The sequence below is a fragment of the Carassius carassius genome, chromosome 28, assembly GCF_963082965.1.
Source record: "Carassius carassius chromosome 28, fCarCar2.1, whole genome shotgun sequence".
Lineage (NCBI taxonomy): Eukaryota > Metazoa > Chordata > Actinopteri > Cypriniformes > Cyprinidae > Carassius > Carassius carassius.
In genome coordinates, this window is record NC_081782.1 from 3,900,909 (window position 1) to 3,913,407 (window position 12,499).

The 12,499-nt window shown below is 37.7% G+C and overlaps 1 protein-coding gene across 5 annotated transcripts in view; it reads right to left on the reverse strand.

Moving 5' to 3' along the window:
* Nucleotides 1-204: 204 nt before the first annotated feature.
* The window catches only part of fat3a (FAT atypical cadherin 3a), a 168,986-nt gene continuing 156,691 nt past the window's right edge, over nucleotides 205-12,499 (reverse strand). For 2 of the 5 annotated variants that reach the window (XM_059513916.1, XM_059513914.1), the window contains 3 exons: nucleotides 11,257-11,316; nucleotides 5,030-5,065; nucleotides 205-3,380 (listed from right to left, as the gene is read on the reverse strand). In XM_059513916.1, the coding sequence (XP_059369899.1) occupies nucleotides 2,872-3,380; nucleotides 5,030-5,065; nucleotides 11,257-11,316 (605 nt within the window). In that variant the 3' untranslated portion in view covers nucleotides 205-2,871. The remainder of the gene's footprint in view (nucleotides 3,381-5,029; nucleotides 5,066-11,256; nucleotides 11,317-12,499) is intronic. The other 3 variants (XM_059513918.1, XM_059513917.1, XM_059513915.1) reach the window with 2 other exon arrangements.

Sequence of the window (12,499 nt, forward strand, 5' to 3'; positions counted from 1 at the left end):
TTTTTCTCAGCATGTGAACTAAAAGATGAGACATTTACAGTATTTCATGTCGTGTTTAACTAAATTACCCACAAACTTCAAAGTCATATACAGTTTGATCAATATTCATTTTTTAATTTTAGCATTGATTTAAAAAAAAAAAAAAACACCAAACAAAACAAACTAAACAAAAATCCAGGAGTGAAGAAAAGCATTTTTACACGAACAGTATAACAAGCATGTTTTAATACTGTTTTACACAGTCAACAAAACAAAACGAATCAAAGACGAAATTAAAACAATACAAACAAATGAATAAAAATAAACCCCCTGCGCAAATCCATCAGGGGTAGAGGAATTCCCTTTTCTATAATATAAACACGGTGAAATGGAAACAAAAATACAATTTAAAAAAGGGGCGGAGAAACATATTCTGAAAAAAGGTAAAAAGCAGCTGCAAAAAAAGATGCGTAAATCTGTTAAAAATGCCAGCGAAAGTACGTGAGTTTGCGTGTTTGGCCTTTTCATCTGCTGGGTGCACAAACCCTGCCATGATTGCAGTTCAATATCTACAAAATCTGCATTTGAACAACCTGAACAACGTATATACACTGTACAACAATTGCCGTCAAAATTACAGCTTTTACAAAAAACCGCTCCGCCCAATGGCGTTCAAAATGACAGTGCAAGCTCTGAAATCAGCTCACGCCAAACATCTCAGTCCTGTTCCCTTCAGGCCTATACGCCTTTCCAATCCAAAGTTGGTCCACAGTATCACGTCTCCGTCTCTCTCTCTCCTTCTCCCTCGTTCTCATTTTGATTTATATTTTATTGATTTTCACTTTCTTTACATTTTCTTTCCCTGCATCTTTTATTCAGTATTCCGTTTCAGGACTTGGCATTTCCTTCTTTCTGACTTACCGTTATTGCTTTCGCTCTCTCGTTCCACTATTTTCTCTGGTTTGGGTCGATGGAGAACCGGATGAGGTTTTTGGACTGCGTGCTACAGGCATGTGTCATTCTTGCATTGTAAGTGCCTGCGAACACAAACATTATTGATGATATTCTTCTGCTTATGGCTTTCTGATATGTAACTGTGATGTTTTCACAAGACAAAAAAAAAAGAGGAGACGTAAGCTACAGAAGAGAGTTGCCCACGTTCCTTTAAAACGCTCGTCTAAAACGATCAGCTTGAAAAATAGTGCTATTCAGGACCCACTAATGCTTCACACAAAAGACGACGCTGCTACCAGTCCAGGGCCTTAAATGTGACATGACAGGATTATTTTAGACAGGGCCGCTGTAAGTCTGAACACATCTATCAGTTTAGTGCAAAAAAAGTCAATGCATTTATAAAAAAAAAAAATATTGGGAATATACATAAAACTTGTGTGCTTCTTGACTGTTTATAGAAAACGGTTTCATATTTATGTCCACCTGTGCACACAGACAAGATCGGCTGCAAAACCTAGTGAGCTGCCTTCTAAGGTGGCATCTGAATTCAAATGGAACCTTATAAGTGAGCGATTTGGAACGGTTTACAAAGAAAGCAACTCAACTGCCCAGTTTGATGCAAAGCGCCCCCCTGCTGAACACAAAAAACTGCTGAAACCAGCCTAAGGTGGTTGGCTGGTCTCCCAGCCTGGCCAAGCTGGACTTTTTGGATGGTTTTAGAAGGGGTTTGGGCATTTGGGAACATTAGCTAAACATCTGCTTGCTGAAAAAACAGTTGAACCAGTTTAAACCAGCTAAGACCTAAAAAAAAACCTTTAGGCTGGTTTATTTATTGATTTATTATTAGCTTAATTTGAGTCTTGAGTCACATTTGATTTCAGTAGAGTTTGATGCATACAACAAAGAAAAATGTGTATGAACTTACACAAATATTGCATAACTAAAAGTAATTTTTTAATTACATTTAACAATTTTTATTAATATTTTTCTGAATTAAATGAGTATATTTCTTCGTCTTGGAGAAGGTTTTTTTTATTATTTTTTTTACAATGCATTCAGGGATGTATATGTGAGTTACTACTTTATGCTGTATTTAAAATTCTAATTTTAATTTAGGTTTCTTTACTGTATGCAATTCTAAGTTTTGTTTATGTATAAATAAAAAAGTCTAAGTACAAAGGATTTCACTAAACTGAATTTAAACAAAACAAATGTATTGTTTTGTATTTACTTACAGTAGGTTTGGTATTACTATTAGTATATAATTTTTTATACTTCATTGTATGTAATTCTAAGTTTTGTTTCTGCATAAATAATAAAAAAAGTGTAATCACAAATATAATGTTATAGCTTTGTATATGGTAATTTTTTTTTCTATTACTTTTAGTATTTTGTTTATTGTCATTATTGTTGATTGTCATTCTCTATTCTATGTAAATGTAAGTTTAGTTCTTGCATTAATAATCTAAAATATGTAATTAGAAAGGATTTAATTTTATGCAATTCTAAAAAAATAATTATTTAAACTTACAATTTGTATCTTAGAAGGCAGCAAAATATCGTCTAGGTAGGCGGCTCACTAGGTTTTAGGACAGATCAGATTCAAACACAGCACCAAACAAATCAGGAACTGGAAGCAACAATGAAATGCACCAGGCAATTTTTAAAAACATGTCTACAGATCATTGGTCTCCGTTCAATATGACGCTTCTTGTTGCTTTAATCGTCTGGTCCCCAACCATGACATCACTTCCGGCCACTTCCTGTGCTTTTATATTTGAGCTGCTCATGCAGAGGGCAGCACTGAGAGTTTGTCTTTAGACCGAATCTGCTGCATCTGTCTTACAACTTAGATAGACGAAGAGTTTAGTGTCTTTTATGTGGGAAAACACGTCCTGTTAACATCACTAACTGTGTCTGTAGTTCGCAGGTGGCGTGTCAGACCTCAGTCTGCTGTGTATGTGGGTGCATGTGCGTGTCCTCCAAACTATCCAAGCTTCTTCCCGTCTCAGAGTCTTCAAACCCGCAGGGCACGGAGGATACGTCAGAGGCAGAGGAGGCATTGACAGACAGACGCTCCTCCCTGCCTGTAAAAGTGCTAAACTCCTCCCCCGCAGAGCCGAGTGGCAGCTGATGCGGAGGCAGGTATTGGCTGGGGTGAAAGTGTGGGCGGGGCTTGCGGTCCCCGCTCAGAGTGCTCTCCCTGGAAACAGGTTGATTGGCGGGTGAAGTGTCATATTCCTCAGTGGGAAGGGGCGGAGGCAGCTGGTCCTGGGACATAAACTCCTCCTCCTGAGGAGGCGGATAGTCGCTGTCGATATCGAATCCGCCAAGGTAATAGTCAGATTCTAAGGCCACGCCCACTTCACCCGTCTCATAGGTGGGGACTTCCTCGATGTCTGGTAAGCGTGTGCTCGGCAGCCAATCAGAAGTGTCCCAGTGGTATGCTGGTGAAACAGGAAACAGGAAGTTAGTAAACATCGAGTGGGCAAAAAACTAAGGGGTCCTTCGGTTGGAACGTAATCATGTAGGGCTGCATGCTTGGTCATTCTGAAGGGAGGTTAACAGGTTAGACGTCAGTCCTGTCCCAAACGGAGCACTTGTTGAGACTCTAGGGTCTCCCATTTGCAACATAGGCTCATTGGAAAAACGTGCTTCTTGCTTTTGCAAAAAATGTACCTATACATACAATTCACTGCAGTTTCCAGCACTGGTGTCAGTAAAACACCATCAACTTTTATTCATGCTTGCACAAATTATGATTTTGGGGCGGATTATCAATTAATAAAGACGTATTCTCTCAAAGGTATTAGCACAGAACTGTTAAACATTTTTTATACATAGTTTTTTTTTCAAATTTCTGGTTCATTAAAAAAAAAAAAAAAAAAAAAAAAAAAAAATATACATATATATATATATATATATATATATAATTTTTGTGCTTAAAAATGTAATTTGTAATTCAATGTTACTTGCGGTTTCTTTGTAATTATTTGTGAAATTTACTAGCAATTTCTGAGAGGAAATTGTTTCCAAGTAAATTCTACACTATGTATTTTTTTTTTTGTGTAATATATTTTGATGGTTGCATACATAGCTAGCTCTAATTATTTGGTATTTCTGATGTAGTAAACTTGCTCAGGACTCAGGAGCTTACCGTTTAAACGACTCACCAGGTTTATTACAATCAACTTATATATATATATATATATATATATATACACACACACACATATATGTTGGAAATGAACTGATATACTAAAATAACTAAAACTGAAATAAAAATGAATCAATTCATACAACAACCAGCATAAACATTTCCACAAACATGTTCATCTGTTTTGAATAAAATTGAACTGATTTTTTCTGTCACTCCCCAGATATTTCACTTTGAAAGTGTTTCGGAAACTGCAGGAAGCAACTGATATAATTTTTCAGAAATGTCTCCACAGGCACGTTTTTCAAATGAGTCTCAGCTGCCCATTTGTAATCCATTTGATTTTTGGTGGGGACAGAAACATTACACTGAGCATCTCCACATGCAGGTCTTGCTGTAGTGAGTGGACATGCCTGCGAGGTGATCGAAGACTCAGCCAGTACAAGAGGTCAAGGTTCAGAGGTCAGTGACACGTTGTTGACACAAGCGAAACACATTCATTAAAAAATGCAAATTAAAAGAGTGTGAGGACTGCATGCAGCGATGCATGGAAACACAGAAGCGCAGGGACACACGCACACATACACACACGCACTGTACATGGCCTAATCCTCACTATCAGAAAACATCAATATCAAACAAAAGAAAAACACAAAGTCAGCAATGGAAGCACTGCGGGGGAAGAGACAGACGAGAAAAAGAGAGGAAAGGGGTGACGGAAGACTGCAGGTACTCTGATGTGTGTGTGTGTGTCGGCAAAGAGCATCTCGCTGCTGGATGATGTGACATTTCCCAGAATGCAACAGCTCAGTTTGTCAGCAATACGGAAAGGGAGAGCGAGAGAGGGAGGAATAGACAGAGAACAAAGTCTGAAAAGGAAGGAGGGCAAGAACTCCGGGAAATTTAGCTGAACAAAGCAGGAGAGAGAACGTGAATCACCTCTGTTGAAGTTTTGACCTTGATCCATAACGGACACTGGCAGGCAGAAAAGAAGCAGGAAGACAGAGAAAGAGAAAGAGAGATAGATTTGTGGGGCAGCACCAAACCCATCCTAACTCTGTGTTTGTCTACAAACACCATATGCAAATGCACTAATATCACATGAAGATATGCTTTTGAAATCATACCTGACATTTATTTCTGGGAAAAAGTATTTGTGTTGTTCTGTGTGTTTTGTGATACCCTTGCAAAATTTAAAAAATGTTTTTTTTTCTTTTTTTTTTAATGAATAAATCTAAAACCCCAAATCCAGTGAAGTTGGGACATTTTGTAAAATGCAATAAAACCAAGAATCTTTGATTTGTTAATTCTCTTTAACTTTTATTGAAATGACAAAAATACAAAGAAAAGATTTCCAAAGTTTTCACTGATCAGCGTAAATATATTTTATAAATATGAGCAAATTTTGTTTTTGACGGCTGCAACACATTCCAAAAAAGTTGGGACAGAGGCAAAAATACAAGTGAAAAGGTTACAGAATATCCATGTTAAACTGTTTTGAAACAGTTCACAGTAAGCAGGTGAATTGGTAATAGGTCAAGGTATCATGTTTGGGTATAAGAGGAGCATCTCAGTCTTTGCAAACAAAGCTGGATCATGGCTCATCACTTTGTGGCAAGTTTCATGAGAAGTTGTCAAACAAATCACAAATCACATTCAGCAATGCAGAATTGCAAAGAAATTAGGTCTTTCACCAAGTACCATACATAATATTGTGAAAAGATTCAGGGAATCCAGACAAAACATGCTTGTAGGGCAAGGAAGGAAACCTCAGTTGAATGTGCTTGACCTTTGAGCCCTCAGATAGCATTGTATAAGGAGCTGCTGTGTTAAATATAGCCTCATGGGCTCAGGAGTACTTCAGAAAACCACTGAATTTACCACAGTCTTCTTCTGCATCAAGAAATGCAACTGAAATCTGTTACTCTGGAAGAAATCTAAACATCAATTCTATGCAGAGATGCTGCTGGGTTCTCCGGGTCAGAGCTCATCTCAGATAGTCAAAAAGAAATGTGAGAAAATGTGTGCTGTACTCAGATGAGTCCACATTTCAACTTGATTCCAGGAAAAATGGATTTTGAGTTCTCAGTCCCAAAGACCAAAGGGCCCATCCAGACTTTCATTAGTGACAGAAGCAAAAGCAAATGTTTGTCATGGTATATGAGTGCAGCAGAGCAAACAGCATGGGTGAGTGCTGTATGTGCGAAGGTACTATTGACATGAAGGCATTTACTGGGATTATACAGAGACATATCACATCAAGATGATGTATTTCATGGGAGGTCCATGGTTATTAGATCAAGACAAGGCCAGCTCTCATTCTTGCAGAACTTTAACAAATAGTGTCCTCAACTCCCGAACAATGAGGACCGTTGATGTGACAGTGTCTAACGTGCCTCTGTCCCAAATTTGTTTGGAGTGTGTTGCAGCCATCAATATCAAAAACAAAATTTGCACATATTTATAAAATACATTTATATTGGTCAGTGAAAACTTTGGAAATCTTTTCTTTGTACTTTTGTAAATTAAATGAAAGTTAAAGAGAATGAACAAATAACAGATTCTTGATTTTATTGCAACAACGTCTCAGCTTCTCTGGAATTGGGATAGAAAAATAAATGGTAATTGAAGCTACATAGAAATATTAAAAAAGCAACAATGACAACAACATATGAAATTACTAAAATTAAAAAAAAAAAATTAAATGTGATTTCCTTTTAGTTTGAATGAAATTACTAAAACTAAAATAAATATATATTAAATATACAGAGAAATTAAAAAAGTCTAATAATTTGGTTTCTTTTTAGTTTTTCTGAAATTATTAAACCTAAAAGAAATATAAATATAAACAGCTACACAGAAATATTTTAAAAAAGCAAAACTACAGTAACAATGTCTAAAGTTAAGTTTGTTTTAGCTTGAATTTCTAAAATTATTAAAACCAAAAGAAATCTAAATTAAAGCTACATTTAAAAAAAGAAGAAAACATTAAAAAGGCAACTAACAACAAAAGTGCAAGACAAAATTACTAATACTGAAACCACAAATTAAACATTGCTTGTTTTAGCTTGAATTACTGAAATTAATAAAACTAAATTAAAGCTATGTATAGATATTTAAAAAACTGCTTGTGGTGTTTATTGTTACTATTAAATAAAATCTTTTTTTTTTTTAGCAATAACTGCAGTAACTAGTATATTAGGGAAATTATGAATACCATGGTCAATATTTAAAAGGGTGAGAGATAATGGAGAGTGAAAACAGAAAGAGAGAGAGAATGGTTGTGTAAAAATGTGTGCATTCCTTCCCAGCTTATTAAAGTGCTCATGTTTGATCTTCATCGTTGTGTTTGATTGACTGTGATTAAGCTCACAGCTCAAATGTCATTTCAATGTGGACCAAGAGAAGTAAGTGAGTCTACAGTCAATTACTGTGAAAATCAAGCACTCCCAGCCACCACATTCATAAGAAATATGAATATATAATTTCAGTTTATAGACTGTGTAAAGTATATCCACTAAACCACATGTAAAGCAATCCTAATATGTGATTCTATTAAGTGTAAATTTTTCGAAGTTAAGATTTATGCATTATCTGAAAGCTGAATAAATAAGCTTCCCATTGATGTATGGTTTGTTAGGATCGGACAATATTTAGTCGAGATACAACTATTTGAAAATCTGGAATCTGAGGGTGCAAAAAAATCTAAATATTGAGAAAATTGCTTTTGAAGTTGTCCAAATGAATTCTTAGCAATACATACTACGAATCAAAAATTACGTTTTGATTTATTTACGGTAGGTCATTTACAAAATATCTTCATGGAACATGAAATTGCATACTTAATATCCTAATGATTTTTGGCATAAAAGAAAAATCAATAATTTTGACCCGTACAATGTATTTTGGCTATTGCTACAAATATACCCCAGAGACTTAAGACTGGTTTTGTGCTCCAGAGTCAGATGGAAAATATAAGCTAGTTAGCTGAAAATGACCATATCAATAATAATAAAATAGTTTCATCAGCTATTACAACAACTAGGTGTATCATTTGTCATAGTGAGCTGGTTTTAAAGGTGCCATTTTTCATATTTATATTATTTAAGTATTTTTAGTCCACTTTAAAGCAGTGCTGTTACTGTGAACTAAAACTAAAATTATTTTAAAAAACAAACAAACTATAAAATAAAATGAATACTAGATAAATTAAAATAGGAAGCAAATTAAATAATTTGAAATAAATTTCAAAAACTCCTTCGAGGATCTCCTCAATCCCGCTGTCACGTCTTCCATTGAGGAAGCAGAGGCTGAGGGCTCAGATGTGGACTCGTCCATCACCCAAGCTGAAGTCACCGAGGTAGTCAAGAAACTCCTCGGTGGCAAGGCACCGGGGGTGGATGAGATCCGCCCTGAGTACCTCAAGTCTCTGGATGTTGTGGGGCTGTCTTGGCTGACACGCCTCTGCAGCATCGCGTGGCAGTCGGGGACGGTGCCTCTGGGATGGCAGACCGGGGTGGTGGTCCCTCTTTTTAAGAAGGGGGACCGGAGGGTGTGTTCCAACTACAGGGGGATCACACTTCTCAGCCTCCCTGGGAAAGTCTATGCCAGGGTACTGGAGAGGAGAATCCGGCCGATAGTAGAACCTCGGATTCAGGAGGAACAGTGTGGTTTTCGTCCAGGCCGTGGAACACTGGACCAGCTCTATACCCTCTACAGGGTGCTGGAGGGTTCATGGGAGTTTGCCCAACCAGTCCACATGTGCTTTGTGGATTTGGAGAAGGCATTCGACTGTGTCCCTCGCGGCGGCCTGTGGAGGGTGCTCCGGGAGTATGGGGTCCGGGGCCCTTTGCTAAGGGCTATCCGGTCCCTGTACGACCGGAGCAGGAGCTTGGTTCGTATTGCCAGCAGTAAGTCAGACTTGTTCCCGGTGCGTGTTGGACTCCGGCAGGGCTGCCCTTTGTCGCCGGTTCTGTTCATGATTTTTATGGACAGAATTTCTAGGCGCAGCCAGGGGCCGGAGGGGGTCAGGTTTGGTGACAACACGATTTCGTCTCTGCTCTTTGCGGATGATGTTGTCGTGTTGGCCTCATCAAGCCAGGACCTTCAGCATGCACTGGGACGGTTTGCAGCCGAGTGTGAAGCGGCTGGGATGAGAATCAGCACCTCCAAATCCGAGGGCATGGTCCTCAGTCGGAAAAGGGTAGCTTGCCCACTTCAGGTTGGTGGAGAGTTCCTGCCTCAAGTGGAGGAGTTTAAGTATCTTGGGGTCTTGTTCACGAGTGAGGGAAGAATGGAACGGGAGATTGACAGACGGATCGGTGCAGCTTCTGCAGTAATGCGGTCGATGTACCGGTCTGTCGTGGTGAAGAAAGAGCTGAGCCGCAAGGCGAAGCTCTCGATTTACCGGTCAATCTACGTTCCTACTATCACCTATGGTCATGAGCTTTGGGTCATGACCGAAAGGACAAGATCCCGGATACAGGCGGCCGAAATGAGCTTTCTCCGCAGGGTGGCTGGGCGATCCCTTAGAGATAGGGTGAGAAGCTCAGTCACCCGGGAGGAGCTCAGAGTAGAGCCGCTGCTCCTCCACATCGAGAGGGGTCAGCTGAAGTGGCTCGGGCATCTGTTCCGGATGCCTCCTGGACGCCTTCCCGGGAAGGTGTTCCGGGCGCGTCCCACTGGGAGGAGACCCCGGGGAAGACCTAGGACACGCTGGAGAGACTATGTCTCCCGGCTGGCCTGGGAACGCCTCGGTGTCCCCCCAGAAGAGCTGGAGGAAGTGTCTAGGGAGAGGGAAGTCTGGGGTTCTCTGCTTAGACTGCTGCCCCCGCGACCCGGCCCCAGATAAGCGGAAGAAGATGGATGGATGGATGGATGAAATAAATTTAATTCGAAGTATTAAATTATTCGAATCTACTGAAATGTAAAAAACTAACTAATAAAAATAACAAAAGCACAAAATTACAAAAACTTCAAATCAGTCAATATAATAATAAATAAAACCTAATTCAAAATAATAATAAATACTATAAATATGTAAATATGAACTAGTTTTGAGATGTCTCAGCATGAACTAGTTTCAAGATTCAGAAGTTTGTTAGATTTACAACCTCTAAATCAAAGGACAAGTGGAAAACTCAATTGAGCATTAGCATGTCTAGCTTTGAAGATACACTTGAAAAGCTTTTTTTTTTTTTACAACTTCAAACGTGTGTGTGTGTGTGTTTGCAAGATTTGTGCTCTTCCGTTCTGGGTAATATATGATCTGGGGATGTGTTTGTAGGTGTGAGTTCATCAGTGAAAATATTTGAGCAGGGGCTCGTGTGTGTGTTTGCTCGATCATCTTGCTGAGTGACGTTTCTTCTCATGAGTAATGCTGTCTCACTCACTCACTCACTCACTCACTCACTGTCTCACACACACACACACACACACACACACACACACACACACACACACACACACACACACACACACACACGCACGCACGCACGCACGCACGCACACACACGCACGCACACACGCACACACACACACTCTTAGTATTTAATAATGTAAAGTTACTTCTGTAGTGTACTTAACTATAGTTTGGGGAAGAAATGAGAAGAACAAAGCTAAAACAGACAAAACCCTTTGAGAATGCTTTCAACCAAAAAAAAAAAAAAAAAAAAAAAAAGAAGTTAAATGTAAAATCATAATGACTGCAGACTAAAAGTTCAAAAGGTTTTCTTTTAAGGGATAGGTTGTGTAATAATTATAATAATTTTCATATTAAAATAGGGCTGTAAATTTAAACTAATTTTGGATGATTATAAAAAATGTAATTCTATATAAAAAAAAAACCATATTAATGTGAAATGGACATAAAATAATTTTTTTATTATCTGTACTTGAGGGCTTTTTGTATTAAATATTGACATGCAATTAATCATGAATACTTCAAATGATTAATCTGCATACAATGAGATGAATTATTTAAGTGAGCGACAGCCCTATTAAAAGTCTATGTTCCACATGTTGACTTCTAAGCAAATGGTTGTGTGTGTAATTCTAAAATAAAAAGAGAGAAAGAAAGAAAAAAAGAGTGTGTTTAAAGGATTGTGTATGAGTCTTCAAGCGCTTTTAAAGAAGATGCTTCAGAGTCCAGCGGTGGGAAAGAGTACCTTCATTCTCAATCGTGTCGACTGCATCATTGACCAGCCGAATTACCGTCACTATGGAAGCTTGGAAAGAGAAAGCAATGAAGACCAGTCAGAAACGTTCACCCACACCCACACACACCCACACAAACCAATCAAACAGAAGAATCAACTCCACAATTTCGGTAACACTGCTGGTCCACTGCAGAAGCTTCTGTGACCAGATTGGCTGCAGATGAATTTAGCTGTGACCAATGAAAGGCAAGCATGACATCATTCCAGCGAATCTGAGGAGAGATGGTGATGTGACCAACACACACACACACACACACACACACACACACACACACACACACACACACACACACACACACACACACACACAGACCTGCTGCATTCAAATCTTTGATTGAGATGAGCATTAATTAAAGTCACTACAATGTCATATTTAACGGCAAACGCTGGATATCTTTGCACTGTCAATTAAAGAATAATGGCAGAAAAGACTGGCAGAGTTTGGTCTACTTTAGCAGCTAGTCTTTTAATACAAGGTCATTTGATAAAGAGTTTCTAAAGCATAGCATCCAACAACAGCTGTGTGTTCCACAATTTAAGATTTTAATGTTTGCATAAATTCTATATTTTATATTCATTTAATTTAATTCACTATTTAAATAGTCATGCATGTCTAAGTGAACTGTTTCAATTTTTAATTATTGCTATTTATTATTATTATTAACTTTTTTTTATAATAATAGTAATTCATAATTTATTTACGTTTTAATTTTCCTAGTATAATTATTTAGTGTGGCTAGCTCAAGAATTGAAGCCATAATTAAAATCAGTTGGTAAACTTTTTAAAACAATAGTCATGCATGCTTAAGTGAGATATTATTTATTCATAATTATAATATTAAAATATTAATGTACACGTTCTAATGATCATAGTCTTATTATTAATGATTATTTGGCATATATATATTAACAAACAAAAATAATCTTTAACTGTATTGTTAGCAATAAAAAACATTAAAATCAGTAGACTTTAAAATATTGGTATGCATTATAATAAATCATAATAGTCAATGTCAATTACAGAATTAGCTTGTTTGCATTTTGTACTGTTGAAAAAGCAATAATTCTTGATAGAAAATACTTTTACCGATTATAAGGCAACAGGTACGTGTGACAAAACTACAAATCTCATGATTCTCTGTTGCAGATTTGAGAATCATTCAAGTCTCATAGCTTAAAGTTCAATATTAAG